Genomic DNA, 20,073 nt, shown 5'->3' on the forward strand with positions numbered 1-20,073 from the left:
GAGAGAGGAGGGAGAGAGTAAGAGAAAGAGGAGGGGGAGGAGAGAGATGATGGAGAGAGAGAGAGGAGGGACAGAGAGAGATAAAGTAAGAGAGAGGGGGTGGAGAGAGAGGAAGAGAGAGATGAGGGGGGAGATAAATAGAGAGAGAGAGAAAGAGGAGGAGTGAGAAGAATAGAGAATGTGAGAGAGCAAGGCCATAAAAGAGAGAGACAGAAAGAATGACAGAAAGAAAGAAAGGGAGAGCGTGCAAAGAGAACAAACAAAGAACATTTTCCATGTCTTACACTTGAGCTCAAGGCGGATAAAGTCGGTGTTGCCCAGGTTCTCCAGGAAGACACCATAGGGGGCACTCGTCTTGAAGTAGAACGACACATCAGCACTGGTCTCCCCCTGGAAGGTGGCGAAGTGCAGGTAGGAGGACGGCGTCGTGAAGGAGGCGGCGTTCCAGTAGTTGCCTGTCGGGGAGAACGAGAGGGAAGAAAGAACACAATATGAAATGTCAAACTTAGGGGGAGTTATACGTTACAGGAGGTGATTTAGTCACCGATTTGCAGGTTATGGGGTTGTCATGGGAACAGTGTTTTATAGCATCTCTCTCTCTCTCTCTCTCTCTCTCTCTCTCTCTCTCTCTCTCTCTCTCTCTCTCTCTCCCCCCCCCCCCCCCCCCCCCCCAGGTCATAGCTGTAGATATAAATGTGTTCCTAGTAGGGCTTGATTAATCAAGTTTCACTTTCAGTTACGAGTTTGGTTTCCCACGATCACGGAAACAAGATAATTGAGATAAAACTATTATTGTGCCGCATGCCGTGTTGCTCTCATTTTGAGAGGGAGAAGGGAGCCACGGCACGTTTCTCTAGTTACTTTGAAACGGCTTTGGTAACTTGTAGAAGATGACAGAAAGACAAGCCTTCAGGCGAGAAGAAAGGGAAAACTAATTCAGTCGTCGTCATATGTTCTCAAATCAATGAGTAATCATGTTTAATAATTGTGATTTCAATATCAATCAAAACAATCGTGATTTTTGGCAAAATCGAGCAGCCCTTGTCCCTAGCTCGGTTTAATAAAAAGGAACAGAAATGAAAAAAATTTAATCACTGGCAGTAACAATCATCACAAGCCTTATTCTCCTTCTAATATATATATATATATATGGAGGCATGATTTTTGAAAATAATGTTTCTAATGGCTTTTGAATGAAGCGAAACCTTGCTGCTAATGAAGACAAAGTGTGTGCAGGGTAAGAGGCTGGTGATGAATTATATGACTTGATGAAATGACTTTCCTGTTCTTTTCTCTCTCCTCATCCTCCTCCTCTCCCCCACCTCTCTCTCTCCTCATCCTCCTCCTCTCCCCCACCTCTCTCTCTCTCTCTCTCTCTCTCTCTCTCTCTCTCTCTCTCGCACACAATTCCCCCTTGTGACAAAAATCAGGAGAGAGGAGCAGGGAGGAAAGCGAAGAAGCAGATATAGGGAGAGAGGAAAGCAGAGGAGATGGGGAGAGAAGTAGGAGGAAGGAAGAGAGGAGGGAGGAGGAGAGAAGAGTGAAATAAGGAGAGACGAGAGGCGACGGTGAGCATATGTAACTTTATGCCTCTTGCAAGTTGCATTAAATACAGATTTTGAGCTTTAAATGAGGAGAGGAGGAGAGAAGAGGAGGAGAGAAGATGAGAGAGAAGAGGAGGATATAAGAGGAGGATATAAGAGGAGAGAGAAGAGGAGAGAGAAGGGGATGAGAGAAGAGGAGGATATAAGAGGAGAGAAGAGGAGGATATAAGAGGAGAGAGAAGAGGAGAGAGAAGAGGAGAGAGAAGGGGAGGAGAGAAGAGGAGGATATAAGAGGAGAGAAGAGGAGGATATAAGAGGAGAGAAGAGGAGAGAAGGGGATGAGAGAAGAGGAGGATATAAGAGGAGAGAGAAGAGGAGGAGAGAAGAGGAGAGAGAAGAGGAGAGAGAAGGGGATGAGAGAAGAGGAGAGAAGCGGAGGATATAAGAGGAGAGAGAAGAGGAGAGAGAAGGGTATGAGAGAAGAGGAGGATATAAGAGGAGAGAGAAGAGGAGGAGAGAAGAGGAGAGAGAAGAGGAGAGAGAAGGGGATGAGAGAAGAGGAGAGAAGCGGTGAGGGGAAAGAGTAGGATGGGTGATATTAAATAACAACATTTATGTTTTCGTTCACAAATGAACTACACTTCACGTTGGCTCTGCTGACTGACGTCGCACAGTAAACTCCTGGCTTTAGCAAAGTATGCTGCCAGGGAACTTATGGACACGACAGTAGACATTGCTAACGTCTAGTACGTTTAGCTAGGTAACGTATTATGGGTAAAGTTAACGTTAATGTTCGTTAGCTTGGTATCAGTGCAACTGTCAATGGCCATGACGTGTATTAGTGTAGTGAACGACAGGCGTTCTACTGGTAAGTGTAGTTCTTTTTTAACGACAAATTAAAAACCTTATAGCTAACTTTATTTCAACCAAAAATAAAAAGGAAAACTCCAACATTTTGGGAAATTAGCTTATTTGCCATGTACCCTGGAGTTAGACAAGAAGATACATACCTTTTTCTTCTCTGTGCATGCAGTAGGAGTAGGAAGACGTTGGGAACTAGGCTAATGGAGGAACCTACTTCCAGTGACTGATGCTAAGCTAGGCTAACGGTGCACGTCTTCCTACTCCTACTACATGCACAGAGAAGAAAAACGTATGTATCTTAACACTCCAACACTTTGGGAACCCTGGAGTTAGACAAGAAGATGCATACCTTTTTCTTCTCTGTGCAATGTGCATGCAGTAGGAGTAGGAAGACGTTTGGAACTAGGCTAATGGAGGAACCTACTTCCAGTGACTGACGCTAAGCTAGGCTAACGGTGCGTGTCTTCCTACTCCTACTGCTTGCACAGAGAATAAAAAGGGTATGTATCTTCTTGTCTAACTCCAGGGTAGATGCCAAATAAGGAAATTTCCCAAAATGTTGGAGTTTTCCTTTAAAGGTAAAAATTGTAAAAAAAAATATTGTTTTGCATTGAAATCTGTACCACGTCCCATTTCTGCAGTTCAGCCGAGACAAGAACTCTCCCTGCTGAAACAAGCCATTCAGAATTGACTGGTTCTGTGACGTGTACAAAATCTGATCTGCATACCTCAGCTCCTTCTGTGGTTGTAGCCACCGCCCACAATCAAAAATTCGAGGAAGTTAGCTTAACGTTGAAATTATGAGCAAAACAGGCAAGCAGCGAATACGTCCTTGCACTCATTTCCTAAAAAAATTTATTGGTCTTTTTTCCCCCTCCATTTTTCCTCCGATTTTCTCCCATCCCAATGTTAGTCGTATGCCAATTCCCAGTCCCTTCCTGGTCGCTGCGCACTTACCCCCCACAGTCAGATCATCTGGGAGAGTGGAGGCTACCACGTGCTTCCTCCGACACACGTCCAGCCAATCACCGCTTCTTTTCACCTGGCAGCGCGGATTCTCATCGAGAGGGCGTAGCGTGTGGGAGGACCACACTATCCCCCTCGAGTCCTATCCGCGCTTAGCAGGCGCCCCGACCGAACTGTAGGAGTCGCTGTTTACAACGACCCGGACCTGTCACGATGGGGTTAGGTAGAATGCAATAATACAGAAAGGGAAGGAATGGAGGAGGCAGAGGCGAGGAGTGAAGCTTGGAGAATGATGTTTACTGTAGAATCCAGTGCAATACAAGGAAAAATACAGAAACTAAATAACAAACTTCACAATACAAAACAACAAACACTAAGACTTACTAGAGGGAGAACGGTGCGACACGACGTGGAGGAACAGGGGGTAACTGGAGGAATGTCGCCACAACGAAAGGGAGACAGACAGACACCTAAATACCCTGACTAATTACCAATTAAGAACACCTGGCCAACACAGAATCACAAACAACACCTAGACAATAAGCAAAGCACAACTAAACACAACTAAACACAAAAGCAACTCCTAACAACCCAAAACCGTGTATGACATCACACCAGGGAAGGGAAAGACAATGACAGTACACACCATGACATCACATTAATCAAACTATTAATTATAGTTAACACAGTAGTCAGGATGTCCAGTGTACTGGAGCGCACCGATTGTTTGTCACCACTAGAGGGTGGTAGGGCGCCAATGTCAGGCCGAGGGCCAATGTCAGATCGAGGGCATTGCACAAAGTTAGGTGGAGGGTACTGCCCAGTGTTACCATCCTGCCCAGTCCAGCCAGGACCGGGCCTAGGATCCTGACAGTACCCCCCCCTCAACGGGTGGCTTCCAGACACCCGAAAACAACGTCCATAAGCAGGTGAGGGAGGAAGCCGGAACCCCGGAGAGGACCCAGGGAGAGGACCCGAAGACGAGGGACCAGGAGGCCGAGCGAAAACCCCAGGAGGGGCATAGCAGCCAGGGGGGTAGAAAACGGGCGCAGATGCCCGGAGAGGGGGGGTGGGGACGGGAGCAGAGGCCCGGGGAGGAGGACTGGACCTGGGAACAGAGGTCCGACGAGGGGGGGTGGGGATGGGCACCGAGACCCGGGGAGGGGGGCAGAACCTGAGAACCGAGGCCCGGCGAGGGGGAGTGGGGACGGACACCGAGGCCCGACGAGGGGGGGTGGGTACAGGTGTAGAAGCCCGGGAAGGGGAGCTGGACCCTGGAGCAGGATCCCGGGCGAGAGACCCTCCAGCCGCCGGACTCGGGGCCGGTTCAGGAGAGCCGGACCGGAGGTGCGGCGGCGACGACCCCTGGAGCAGGATCCCACGCAGACCACGGCGAAGACCACGGCGAAGACCCCGGCGAGGACCCCGGCGAGGACCAGGACGCTGATCACGGCGCAGAGCTGGACCAGACGGGGAGCCAGGATCCGTCGAAGAGCCGGGAGCCGGCACGGCAGCCGGACCAGGTGTAGGGGCCGGGCATGGCGTGGAGACCGGATCGGTCTCGGCGGCGAGGCATGGTGTAGGATCCGGGGATGAGGAGCCAGGACCCAGAGCAGAGGCTGGACTGGGCGTGGAAGCTGGACCAGCTGTGGAGGCCTTACTAGCCATACTAGCCTCGGGGGCTAGGCTAACTGTGGGCCCTGGACTCACTGTGGGAACTGTGCTAGCTGAGAATGCCTGGCTAGCTGCTGAGGCTAAGCTAACAGTCGGGGAGAGCCTAGCAGCTCCTGTCCTAATAGCCCTCCTAGACCTGCTAGCTGCAGAGACCTGACTAGCTTGGGACATCTGGTCCGTCTCAGCTACCAGGCTCACCCTGAACCTGGAGCCTAGGTTGGCAGTGGGCGTCTGGTTAGCTACTGTAGCGGGGCTAACAGGCGGAGCTAGGTTAGCTGGGAGTGGCTGGTTAGCTATTGACACGAAGCTAACGGGCGGAGCTAGGTTAGCTGGGAGTGGCTGGTTAGCTATTGACACGAAGCTAACGGGCGGAGCTAGGTTAGCTGGGAGTGGCTGGTTAGCTATTGACACAAAGCTAACCGGCGGAGCTATGTTAGCTGGGGATGCCTGGCTAGCTTGGGACATCTGGTCCGTCTCCGGTACTAGGCTCACCCTGAACCTGGAGCCTAGTCTGGCAGTGGAGACTGTGCTAGCTGGAGACATCTGGTCTGTCTCAGATACTAGGCTCACCCTGAACCTGGAGCCTAGTCTGGCAGTGGAGACTGTGCTAGCTTGAAACGGCCGGTTAGCTATTGAAACGAAGCTAACGGGCGGAGCTAGGTTAGCTGGGAGTGGCTGGTTAGCTCTTGACACTAAGCTAACCGGCGGAGCTATGTTAGCTGTGGACGTCTGGTTAGCTGTATGAGCGGAGCTAACGGGTAGAGCTGTACCAACTGGGGACGTCTGGCCATCTATAGTGGCGGAGCTAACAGGCGGAGCTGTGCTAACTGGAGACGACCGGTTAGCTATTGGCACGAAGCTAACCGGCGGAGCTAGGTTAGCTGGGAGTGGCTGGTTAGCTCTTGACACTAAGCTAACCGGCGGAGCTATGTTAGCTGTGGACGTCTGGTTAGCTGTATGAGCGGAGCTAACGGGTAGAGCTGTACCAACTGGGGACGTCTGGCCATCTATAGTGGCGGAGCTAACAGGCGGAGCTGTGCTAACTGGAGACGACCGGCGATGGACATCCGAGCAATCTCAGCGGCTGTGGGAGGATCTAGGCTGACCGTAAGCCTGAGAACAGTCGGCAGACTAGCTACCCCAGCCTTCGGCTTATGCTTCTCCATGAGGACAGCAACATGTTCAGCCATCTCCCACATCGCCGTCTGCAGTGTCGGATTCTCAGTGGCGACCTGGTCGATCTTCCGGAGTAGGAACCCCCATTTGGCCAGTGAGTAACTCTTCATGTCACCGGCCATCAGGGCCAGGACAACAGTGATGGTATCGCTCGCCCTTCCTGCTGCATTCGTTAATGTTGGTGGCGACATTCTGTCACGATGGGGTTAGGTAGAATGCAATAATACAGAAAGGGAAGGAATGGAGGAGGCAGAGGCGAGGAGTGAAGCTTGGAGAATGATGTTTACTGTAGAATCCAGTGCAATACAAGGAAAAATACAGAAACTAAATAACAAACTTCACAATACAAAACAACAAACACTAAGACTTACTAGAGGGAGAACGGTGCGACACGACGTGGAGGAACAGGGGGTAACTGGAGGAATGTCGCCACAACGAAAGGGAGACAGACAGACACCTAAATACCCCGACTAATTACCAATTAAGAACACCTGGCCAACACAGAATCACAAACAACACCTAGACAATAAGCAAAGCACAACTAAACACAACTAAACACAAAAGCAACTCCTAACAACCCAAAACCGTGTATGACATCACACCAGGGAAGGGAAAGACAATGACAGTACACACCATGACATCACATTAATCAAACTATTAATTATAGTTAACACAGTAGTCAGGATGTCCAGTGTACTGGAGCGCACCGATTGTTTGTCACCACTAGAGGGTGGTAGGGCGCCAATGTCAGGCCGAGGGCCAATGTCAGATCGAGGGCATTGCCCAAAGTTAGGTGGAGGGTACTGCCCAGTGTTACCATCCTGCCCAGTCCAGCCAGGACCGGGCCTAGGATCCTGACACGGACCCACCCCGCCAGCTTCTCCCACCCTCTAATACAGCCAATTGTATTAGTGCAGACGGCCAGCCAAGCTGGTGACAACCCCGGAGCTCCGGGGCTGGTGACGAACGCAATCTCCGCTCGGCCACCTAACCGCCTTGCACTCATTTCCTTTTTTTTTTATATATTTTAATTTTTTGCACAAATCTCTCCAACATTCCAAACATCTCTTTCCACATCATCATATTCAATTTCCAGGATTTGCCTTTTTCTTTTTTGTAAGAACATACAAAACATGTAAAGGACTCATACAAATACATTATAACTGACATGGAAAATAAAAAAAGACTTACGAAAAAAGAAACATACTATACTATACATTATGCGTATACATTCCTGATATATATACCTTGCATGTAGACCGAACTACCTTCGAGCAGGTATGTGCTGCATCCTCTATCGGGATGCCACCCTTCTCCATATTGCATGTGAGAGAAAGCGCCCCAGACATATGCAGTTGTGCATGATAACATGCATGCACGCATGTCTCCGACACATGTATGTGGGTACGTGTATCACGTAAGCATGTGTACATGCCTCATATGTGTGTGTGTGCATCTTCCTGGTATGTGACTGTACTCCTATCTCTTGTGTGTGTTTCGTATCCGTGTGTGCCTCTGCCCCCTATGTGAGTGTATATCTCAGATGTGTATATATATGTGCGTCTCAGCTACGTATGTGTGTGTCTCCTATATACATGTGTATCCCCCTTATGTGTCAGTGAAAGCTTATATTTCAACTATGTGTATATGTAGGTATGTGTATGCCTATTTCCTATAAATGAGTATGTGCATGTATGTGTGCCCCTGACGTGTATACCTTATCCTTGTGTATATGAGTGTGTGTAAACCTATTATGTACACATATGAATATGTGTATCCTAGATACTTGTATGCGGCTATACCTGCGCACATGTGAGTGTGATAGAGACAGTGACCGTTCCATAGACACACCATCCGGACATAAAATATATGTACATATATACACAATACATTATAAAGCACAAGTACCATCAGATCAAATCCCCTTTTTCATATTCATCCTTGATAATATTGTAATCCCATCTTAATCATTTGTCCCCAGACCGTTCAGTCAGGTGTAGAAAACTGTCCCATACCTCAGCGAAAATATCCTCTCTCCCTGCGACTCTATACGTCACCCTTTCATATGACGCTGTCCGGAACATTAGTTCCATCCATTCTTTAAAAGTAATATCAACAGGTGATTTCCAATGTCGTAATGCAATTCTACATCCTGATATCATGGCCATTCTATACCACATTCCCCGGTATTTAGGCAGTTTAATCCCTTTCGGTACTATACCCAAAACACATGCCATTGGGGCGTTATTTATCTTCACATTCAAGACCTTACTTAGGAATATCACAATTTGATCCCACATTTTCCGGACCTTCTCACATTCGTACAACATGTGCAGTAAAGTGCCTGTCTCCTTCTCACATCTCCAGCAGATGTCACTGTCCCTTAATTTCAGTCTGGCCAGTTTACTAGGCGTCCAATAGCTTCTGTTCAACACTTTGTAAAAAATAAGTTGTGATTGCGCCTCCCTAGAGAATTTACTCCATTTGGACACCAGTTTCTCCCACATTTCCTCAGTAATATCCTCACGTACATCGTTCTCCCAGCTCAATCTCAGACCCGCCAATTTGGGTGCATTGTATTCTCTTATAACATCATAAAATCTTGACGCACCGCCTTTCCTACGCCATCCTTTATAGAATATTTCTTGAATTGCAGTAATCGGGCCACACTTTGGTCCCCCTATTGATGACAATATACAATGTCTAATCTGTAGGAATTTATAAAAGTTTTTATTATCTATATCAAAATCCTCTTTAATATCCTCAAAAGGCAAGACCCCATCCTCCCCGGCTATATCCCCTAGTACATGTATCCCCCTTTTAATCCAATCGTCCCATATGACTGATTTCTTACCAATCTTTAGTTTCTTATTATACCATATAGAGGCTCTCGTAGTTAAATATGGGCTATCACCAGTCATTTTGTGCGATTGATTCCAAGTTTCCCTGATAAATGCCATTAAAGGGTTTTTAAAAGGTATAGGTCTGTCTGATTGTGTCAGGAAGGATTCCAGAGATGAGGGATATATCATTTCCTCCTCCATCTTGACCCAAGCAGGTGCCTCCTCAGACGAGTGATTCAGTTTGGAGAGCTGGGAGAGCGAGAATGCATAGTGATACCAGTCTAGTTTAGGCAGGGATAAGCCGCCATTTTCCTTTGCTGCATACATTTTGGCCCGTCCAAATAGCGGCCTTTTGCCCCCCCACAGATAAACATTAATGACTTTGTCATACTGTTTGAGTAATTGGGTCGGGAGAGTCAGCGGCAACATATATAGGATATAATTTAATTTGGGAGCCAATATCATTTTTACTAGGTTTATCTTTCCCAGGAGGGACATATTCATTTTGGCCCAATTCTGGGTCAGAGCACTAATGTGTTCGATTATAGGGGCAATATTGGTTTGCATCAACTCTTTCAGACCTGGGATCAGCTTTATTCCTAGGTATATCAACCCTGACGGCATCCATCTGTATTGCCACCCCCTTCTGATATCAGGGGGACAACATTTAGAGAGAGGCATTGCTTCTGACTTGCTCCAGTTGATTGTGTACCCAGATATCTCGGAGAAGGACTCGATAATAGTTCCAATGACCCCAGCTGCTGTTCGGGGATTGCTGGATACCAATAAGATATCGTCCGCATACAAAAATAATTTATGTTCTACCTGTCCCGCTATTATCCCTTTGATGTCCTGATTAGTCCTTAGTGCGATAGCAAGTGGTTCGAGGAAGAGCGCAAACATTTGGGGAGAAAGCGGAGAACCTTGTCTCGTCCCCCGCCCTAGGTTAAAGGGCGAGGATACGATCCCGTTGGTCAATACTGATGCCATCGGATTTGTGTATAACAGTTTTACCCACCCGGTAAACGATGGTCCGAACCCGAAGCGCTCTAGTGTGTGAAATAAGAATGCAAATTCCACCTTATCAAAGGCCTTTTCGGCATCCAATGAGAAGGCCACTGTAGGTTCTACATCATTCCTGACCTTCCACATTATGTGTAGGAGTCTGCGGATATTATCAGCTGAGTTTCTCCCCTTCACAAAGCCCACTTGATCTGAATGCACCAGAGAGTTGGTAATACATCTTATATTCTATTCGCAAGTATCTTTGCCAATACTTTTTCATCCAAATTGCTCAGGGATATAGGTCTATAGCTTCCACAGCATTGAGGGTCTTTGCCCTTTTTCTGTAGTAATGTAATAGTGGCAGATCTCAAGCTAGTGGGCAAGCCCCCCTTTAACAATGAATCCTCATATACTTTTAATAGTCTCGGAGCGATTATATCACTGAATTGTTTGTAGAAATCGGGAGTAAACCCGTCGTCTCCTGGTGCTTTACCCAATTTAAGGCTGTTGATTGCCGCGTGTATTTCTTCTATCGAGACCCCCCCCTCCATTGATTTTACCTGTTGTTTCGATAATGACGGTAATTTGATTCTGTCGAAGAACGCGTCCATTTTTAGCTGATCCACCGCCTTCTGTGGGGTATACAAGTCCTGGTAGAAGCACCTGAAAACATTATTAATTTCCTTTTTGTCTGTAATGATCTTGTCATCTTTATTACGAATCGAGGATATAATATTTTGATTATGCATTTGTTTAACCCGATTCGCTAGTATTTTACCCGCTCTCTCCCCTTGTTCATAGTATCTTTGGTTGGTCCTAAATAACGCATATTCAGCCTTCTTTTGATATATGTTGTTCAATTCGTATTTGGATATGCTTAGGTTTCTCCACGTTTCTGGGTCTGGTCTCTGACTGTGCTGTTTCGAGAGTATTTTAATTTCCTCATCTAACGCTGTCATTTTTTGTTTCTCTGCCCTTTTTAGTATCGCACCGTATTGTATGAGTCGTCCTCTCATGTAAGCTTTACATGTGTCCCACATTATGCCACTATCATCTATTGACCCTTCATTAAGTTCCCAAAATTCCTTAAATATAGTTCTAATGTACGCACACGATCCTTCATCATTTAACATCAGGTTATTGAATCGCCATCTCCGAGATCGTTGCCCTTCTTCCATGGATGTGATCACTAAATCAACCGGAGCATGGTCAGATATTACAATGTTCCCTATCCCAGTACTTGCCACCTGTTCTACCAGTGCGCTAGAGATCAGGAAATAGTCTATTCTAGAGTATGAGGAATGCGGGTGAGAGTAAAACGTGTAGTCTCTTTCTTGTGGGTTCATAACCCTCCAAATATCCACTAGACCCAATTCCTCTATCAGAACACCAACCGCCAGTCTCCCTGTGTTGTCAGCGGTCCTGGGTTGATACGATCTGTCCATTAAGGTGTTTCCAACCAAGTTGAAGTCCCCCCCTATGATTACGTTGCTATTCCCTATTTTCCTGATCACCTCACATACCTCATGGAAAAAGTCTGAGGATGACCCGTTGGGCGCATATATATTAGCTAAAGTAGTCCTCTGTCCCTCTAAATCAGCATCCAGTATAACCCATCTTCCCTCATCATGTGAGAAACTATTGTGCACCTTTAGGTCTAAGTTTTTTCTCACCAATATTGCCACCCCCCTCTTCCTAGAAGAGAACGTACTATAGTATATTTGTCCCACCCAATCCCTTTTAAGCTTGGCCGACTCCTCCTCATCCAGGTGTGATTCCTGAATTAGTGCAATATCTGTCTTTTTTTGTTTCAAGAACGTCAATATCTTTTTTCTCTTAATGGGATGATGACATCCGTCTATATTCCACGATATTATTTTAATCAGCCCCATATTCCTCGTAATGCATCTCCCCTGTGCAATCCAGGACGTATTCTAGTGCCTGAGACTGTGAAGATATATATACAATAGTATAGCATACAATGAAATAAAAAAGAACATATAAAAAAAACATAAATACATTCCCCCCCCCCACATTTACCCAAGCTACGTTCGATATGACCCCAGATAGAACAGTCGTACCGAGTGTGAGATCGATACTCACCCATGCACCTTGGTCCCCCTCGACTAACAGAGGAGTGCATATGGCACAAGGCAGGTTGCCCAAAACTGTGCCCCTACTATCTTGTATACCCTGGTGTAACGTATGGCTCACACTGTAATCTATATACAGTGCGATCAATTCAACTGAACTTGACAAAACGGTAACGTTTCCAACAATTAACATTTGTATATCTCTCAGATATATATTGGTATATTGTAACTTCTATGACATAGCCATAATGGCCTGTGGTTCATTTCGTTATGCTTTTCCTGTATCCATCCGGGATATTTCCCCTCCCACAGTTTTATCATATTCTCCTATCTATTGCCCTCTATTCTCATTACACATATTTTTTTTTTATATTTCTTTTTTTTTCTCAATCCCTTTTTTTTTTTTTTTGTCTTTTCTTTTATATACATATTGGCATTTTGTGATGTTATTTATTCTATGACGATGCCCCCGTGACTTATCTGTATCCATGCGCTTCATGAACTTTATCTCAATTGTCCGCCTCCGACTGTCCCCGTCTGAATCCCTGTAGTTTCTCCCGGTATCCGTGATGACCATTGCCCTGCTGTGTGGGGCGTTCAGTCCCCGTCGCCTGCATGTCGTCCCCCGATCTTGAATCCACGTTTTGCCATATCCGCCGTCGCCTCCGCCGCGCTCTGGTACAGGCGGGTGCCATCCTCGTAGAATACCCTCATCTTCGCTGGATACGGTGTCTGGAACTTGAGATTCTTCTCCTTCATTATTCTCTTGGCCTCGGCATATTCTCCTCGCTTCTTCAGTATTTCAGTGGGGAAGTCATGGTCGACATAGAAGCGATCGTTGCCACATGAGACGTTCTTCTTCTGCCATGTTCGGCATATTATCTCTTCCTTCATTTTGTAACTCCCAAACTTAACCACGATTGACCGTGGCTTCAGCTGTGGGTTGTTAGGCCTTGGGGCCAGTGCCCGGTGTGCTCGTTCGATACGAAGGTCCATGTCATGAGGCAGTCCGAGTGCGTCCTTAAACAAGCCGTCTAGAAATCCATGCATGTCTTTTCCCTCTTTCTCCTCCGGGATACCATACACCCGCAGGTTCTCTCTCCTCGTTCTGCCCTCTTGGTCGAGCAGTTTAGCCTCCATGTCGGCCTGCCTCCGTATCAGTTTTTTTATTAAAACCGTCGCCGCATCAAGCACATTTTCATTTTCTCCGATTCTCCCCTCCGTTTCACCGAGCCTGTCGTTCATTTTGTTCATGTCATTCCTTATCTCCCGAAACTGACGCTCATTGTCTTTTCTGAAGTCTTTGAGCTCGTTGTATATGTTCAACAGCGTGGCTTCTTGTTCACAGTCATCGTCGCCATCTTTTCCTCCCGTTACTTCGTCATTCTCTGCCATTCCGTCGTCCTTTTCAGTTGTAATCGTGGTCGCCCTATGTCTCGTGATAGCCCCTTCTGTCATCCCTATTAAATATATACCCTGGTGTTGTTAATAAATGTTTCCCGGGGCTAAATCATTTTGCTGTCGGGGAGCTCGCGAGTTAAGCAGCCATGTTCTTCCGCGGTCAAACCGGAAGTTCCCTTGCACTCATTTCCTAATGATATCGTGCTCCACAAGCAATGGGCCAAGTTCGTTTTTGGATTTTTGCAAAGAGGACATTGAGAATCAAGGACTTTATAATGCTGCAGTGATTTCCTGGCTGTTGCTAAAGAAAGGAGCTAGCCTGTACCAAGTCTTCAGGACCGAAATAAAGTATTGAATCAGTAAGTACATAAGTCGTAATTAGTTAATTATCAGTAGGACCTCATTCATTCATCCGTTTGTGTCAATAGTGTATTAACGTTAGCATTTGCGGTACTCCTCCGTGTGTGTGCGTGTATTTCATATGGGAGTTGAAGCTGAGCCATTGGCCATTGATTCACTGTCAGGGTTATATTTATTATGGACAGCAGTTTTCAAATCATTACTCAGCAACTGTCAACTGTCTGCACATGTGTCAATAGTGTATTAACGTTACTATTTTACTGTTTCTGCGTTTTGCTGTTTTCCTCTGTGCTAGCGTATCTGCCATCTCTTAGGTAGGCTATAGTGCAGGTGGGTGACTGTCACTCAAAGCGCATTGCGAGTATGGGTGGAGCCCAGCCAAAAAACTGCTTGTACTTTGGAAGGGGAGAAAGTGGTGCACCAAAGTACTTGATTAAAAATACAAAACAATGAATTTTATTGAAAAAAGACTTACAGATGTGTTCCATAGACTCACAGGAATTGTGTAAAATTGCCCAAATAGTGAACCTTTAAACAATAATTGTTGTGAAGGGCCAGATTAAACCGAATATATATATTTATTTATATATATATATTTAATTGTATTTGTATATTCTCTAATATTCCTTGATATCCCTTGTATATTCCTTGTACAATATGCATTGAATATCCATTCTAGCCTACTGAACATCCCATAATAGTCTCCATTCTACTATTGGTCGAGACCTTGGTGCCAGGCTGCCATACCCCCCAGACCCAGTTCAAACGTACCGCTCAACATGTACGAACAAGTCCTAGTTCCGCGTAGGAATCTGGCTACCGCACCACTAATGGGACTATTTGTTCATAGTGCGTATATATACTGCGCTACTAAAGTAGGACTTCCTTTTCAGTCCAGTTTCTTACCCTCCAATAGAGTCACAGACGTAAAGCCTCCCCGCGACGCCACGTGTGGGAGTAAGGCCAAGTTCGCCTACCATCGGTATTGAGACATCGTGTATATTAATATTTGAATAGTCATATTTGGCACTATATCGTCGAGTTGGACGTAGTCTATTAAGCTAATAATAGTCTGTTAATATATAGTGCTTCGTGCGGTGAGAATACTACCGTAGTCAGTACCCCATCGTTTCGGGCAGAGAACTGGCTGCTTACCCAGGGTGGTTGACCCCATGTGAAGCTGCACCCGAGGAGCCCCAGAGCCGACGAGCGAGTGGACCTGTATACCGGATTATTCTACCGACGACAGCCCGCCTTCCCAGGCACGGATTATGCTTTGTATACTTTGATTATTCCATGGATAAAGACCCCCGACACTGCCGTGTGTTAGAACCCCCCCCCTGGAGAGGACGCAAGGTGAGGAGACGCTCTGCAAGACGAGGTCGCTTCACGTCTCTCCCCCGTGGACCGGAGAGAGCCGGCCCACAAAGAGTCCACCTGCTTTCATCTGTGGTCCAAGGATCGCCGGCGCATTGAACGGCACTACAGTGGGTTCACCTGGGATACCCTTGGCCGGACGAGGCAGCCGGATTCTACCCCCCCCCCCCCCTCCTACTCCTGTCGGCTTACAAGCGACCGGATTAACCCCCCCTTAGTGTATCTAGTATATAATCATTAAAGTATCATTGCTGTTATTCCTTAACTATTCCAGGTCGTATATTTACCACCTGCGCCATCAGAGATTGGACATTCTCTATTGATATACCGACGAATACTCTTTGCCATAAAAGTGCATACTATTTCAATTCATAAATGTAATTAAGTGATTAAGTGCTTGCGCTACACACCATTGCTGTGTAGTAATAAACGCATACTTCGACTTCGTACATTTGTGTTGGATCCGTTTCATCTACGTGAGAGTGTTTATGATAATATATTTATGCCGTGTACTGGGTGGCCGAATATTAAGTACAAAGGTAGTGGTAGTAAGTATCATATCTAGTAATACAGTCAGGGAATTGTACCCCTCAGTTACAATTGGTCCTTCGAGCCGGAGGGTAATCAGTGTAATATTAATATAGTGTTATTAATATTGAAATGGCCTATGATGAACACTCCACGAAACGATCCTCCTAACCAACGCCCGCAGCGCGAACGACGGCTCCCTCAGTACTTAGAGGCTTACGCTGTCAGTCAACAACCTAGTCTTCTACTAACAGTAAACGCGGTAAAACTAGAAAGTAAAAGTATGTCTAACCCCAACGCCCAGACTACCCCGACCATAGAAGCCCCTACGGGCTCTAATGTAACTGACCAAGTTCACGGTGGGGACCAGTGGGAACCAGACATGACTTCACACCCCGCCAGTACTGAAGAAGTAGTCCCCGATGAGTCCCGGGAGGAATACAACGCTACCGAGAGAGAACTCGGCACGGAAGAAGACGGGGAGAGCACCGTGGAGATAGAGCTCCAAGGCTCCGCAAGGAGTACCCCGAGGGAAGGCTCCCCTATACAACCGCCTTCTCCCAGCGAGGCAGAGAGGACCCTACAGCAGGCCTTCCTCATCAGCCTGAACGCCGCTGCTGAACGCGACCGACTGCAGATCCAGCAGCGAAGCGAACACGAGCAGATACGTCTAGAAATAAGACGCATCCAGATGGAAGAGAATGTGGCCCGAGAACGAGCCGGTGCTCAACGGGACGCAGCGCGCGACAGACAGCAGTCGCAACTAATAGAACAGCTGATCAGACGGACAACACCCTCTCCCTCCGCCAGAGGCTCCAGGAACTCGTCTAGACACACCTCCAGGGCGGCATCCCCTAGCCGAGTAAACAACCCTGAACTTGACCAACAGACGAGGTCTATACCCCCCACAGACCACCTCCCCCCACCGGTCCAAGCGAGACCTAGCAACCGGGAAGGAGCAGCATATCCTGTGGAGAGGCTAAACCAGAGACTACAAGCACTGGATGACCTAACTGAAGACGAAGAGGAAGAGGAGGAGAACCACGCCCGAAGACAGCACAGTACTCTACCGGACCAGGAGGTCCGGTACAGCCCAGGCTATACCCCCGCGGAGCTGCGCTACAGACCCCCGACTCTATACACGGGTGAGCACGACGCACGACCCGCACCGAGGAACAGCACCTGGACAAGCGGGCCATGGTACACTGCCGGTACCAGCCCATACCAAGGAGCGGGAGGAGACTCGCCTAGGAGGCCTCTCCCCCAACGCTCGCCGATGTATCCACAGTCAGCGTCATACATTGGCACGCCTATGGTACCCGACTTCACCCAAGAGAACCGGGCCCAGTATACAGAACTCCGCATGTGTCTGGAGACCATGTTGGTGGATGTATTGGATGAACGCCACAAATACGCCATCCTACTGAAGCACTTAAAGGTACCCCGCGCACATAATATAGCGCTCGCCTACGCGACTTCCACCACCCCATACACAGCAGCGCTGGTAGCATTGGACCAGAGGTATGGGCGCATATGGGATTACGTGATCCAGGAGATCCGACACATCGACCGCTTACCCCCAGCAATAGACAATCGAGCACTGGACGACCTGTCCATCAGAGTGCAGTCCCTGGTAGGGATGTTGGGAGCGCAAAGGGAGAAGGGGAGGCATGAACTTTACGCCAACTCAAATGTGGAAAGGATTCTGGAGAAGCTGCCGCCCGCTCGTCAGGAGCGCTTTAGGCGGCAGAGGGACCACAGAGACCCGAATGGCCCCGAACCGAACCTCCTCGATCTAGCAGACTTCCTGGCGAGAGAAGTCAGCAGCCTACGGCTAGATACATTCGGACGGAGCACCCCTGGCTCCAGAGAAGGAACCAGACGACTAAATGATGGAAGAAGATCGGTGACTGTGATGCACCAATCGGAGTCAGTACCGAGCAGCAGGAGCCACAGTACCCCCTCCAGAACGGAGAAGTGGAAGATAGTGTGCCCCTACTGTGAGAAAGAACACTGGCTAGCGCAATGTGACTCCTTCCCCAAGCTGAACGCGGAGGAAGCAGGTCAATGGATAAAGTCCAACAAGCGCTGTTTTCGCTGTGCGCGCTCACACATGGCAGCCGAATGCCGCTTAAAGAAAAGGTGCACCAAGTGCGATGGAGCCCATCTGGACATACTTCACGACAGTAACAGACGGCGCCCTTCACCCGCACCATCCAGCCGCAAAGCGAGCGTCATGTACATCGATCCCGCCAGCAGCAGTGGAGCCCGAGTACTCCTAAAAGTAGTGCGTGTGACACTAAGCTACCAGAATAAAGTCCTGGACACTTACGCCGTCCTCGATGACGGGTCAGAGAAGACCCTGCTACTCGCCTCCGCTGCGGCCCAGCTAGGGCTGCGGGGAAGCGAAACCCAAATGACAATTCGGACAATAAGACGAGATTTGAAGACGATAAAGGGCGAGAATGTCTCATTCTCTATCGCAGCAAGCGGCCAGCCTGAGCGACGGTACCAGATTACAGACGCTTTCACCAGCCAAGAAATAGGACTGTCGCGGTACACATACCCCGTCGCCAAGCTGATGGAGAAATATGCACATCTGCGCAAGTTACCGATCCCGCTCATAGACAATGCTATGCCGACCCTGTTGATAGGCTCCGACCATGCAGACCTCATTGTCCCGATAGACCGGGTTCATACCGGACCCCGAGGCTGTCCTGCAGCAGTCGAGACCCGTTTGGGATGGACTCTCCAAGGCCCGCTCGCCAAATCTCTCAACCGAAGTACAGCCACTAGATGTCTCCACTCCCGAGTCACAGAGGGAGAAACCGCACTCCTGCAACACGTAGAGCGGCTATGGACCTTGGAACAAATGCCCTTTAAGAACGGAAAGAAAGACATTCGCTCTAAAGATGACATTTACGCCATTCACCTCCTCGAGACAGGGACCAAGAGAGTCCCGGTCAACGGCGTGTTGAGATACGCCACGCCACTCCTGCGGCGAGAAGGAATGCCTACTTTCCACGCCAAGACAGACGCCACAGAACGGTACCTGCTGAACACGGAGCGGCGCTTAGCCAAGAACCCCGCCCAAGAGAGTGTATACCGCGCTGAGATTGAGAAGCTCATCACAGCGGGACACGTCACAAAGATGGACATTAAAGAGGCTGACCAGACCACTGAATCGTGGTACGTGCCCCACCACAAGGTCCATCACAACGGTAAAGACCGCATGGTGTTTAACTGCAGCTACCAGATCGGATCCCAAAATCTGAATAAAGAGTTACTGCCCGGTCCCACACTCGGCCCCTCCCTACTCGGCGTTCTACTCCGCTTCCGCCAGGAAAAGGTGGCCATCAGCGGGGACATTAAAGGAATGTTCCTGCAGGTGAGATTAGTAGAGGCGGACAAGCCCCTGTTACGGTTCCTATGGAGAGAGAAGCCAGGAGATGAGCACCCAGCCATCTACCAATGGGAAGTCCTCCCCTTCGGAACGACGTGCAGCCCCTGCTGTGCTACATTTGCACTACAGAAACATGTAGCAGAGGACCCAGCAGCGGACGAAGAGGTCCGACACAGCGTAAAGAACAGCTTCTACGTAGACAACTGTCTACAAAGCCTTTCAACCCAAGAAGAAGCCAAGGCTCTCCTGATTAAACTCCGCGCCTCATTGATCAAAGGCGGCTTTGATCTCAGGCAGTGGGCCAGCAGCGATCCGCAAGTACTGCGCAGCCTCTCCTCCGAGGACAAGGCAGCCAGCAGCGAGACCTGGATGGCTACAATCCCGGGAGAAGCCCAGGAGATGACCCTGGGATTGGTGTGGCGATTCAAAACAGATTCGCTTCACTACAGACACAAGCCCCTGACTACGGAGCAGGGAAGGCCGGCGGCGGCGCCGACCACCAGACGGAGTGTGTACACAACACTCGCCCGACAATATGACCCGCTAGGATGTATTCTACCGTACACCACCAGGGCAAAAATTATTGTACGAGCATTGTGGGACAAGGACCAGGGCTGGGACGACCCCATTCCCGCACACCTTGCATCCACCTGGAGAGAGTGGGAGATGGAGCTCCACTCACTCCCAGGCGTTAATATGCGCCGAAGCTACTTCCCACCCACGGTGAGGCCAGAGACATGTAAAATGGACTTACACGTCTTCAGTGACGCCTCAGAGGTCGCATACGGATCAGTAGCCTACTTACAGGCCCAAGACCAGGGGGGAGAGATCTACACAGC

The 20,073-nt window shown here is 48.3% G+C and overlaps 1 protein-coding gene across 1 annotated transcript in view; it reads right to left on the reverse strand.

Moving 5' to 3' along the window:
- The window catches only part of cntnap2a (contactin associated protein 2a), a gene marked incomplete at both ends in the record, with an annotated part of 675,314 nt that overhangs the window by 182,927 nt on the left and 472,314 nt on the right, over nucleotides 1-20,073 (reverse strand). Inside the window, 1 exon segment of the mRNA XM_084325811.1 lies at nucleotides 285-455. Coding sequence (XP_084181937.1) covers nucleotides 285-455 — 171 coding nt within the window.

The sequence above is a fragment of the Notolepis coatsorum genome, assembly GCF_963971535.1.
Source record: "Notolepis coatsorum genome assembly, chromosome: 12".
NCBI classification, from domain to species: domain Eukaryota; kingdom Metazoa; phylum Chordata; class Actinopteri; order Aulopiformes; family Paralepididae; genus Notolepis; species Notolepis coatsorum.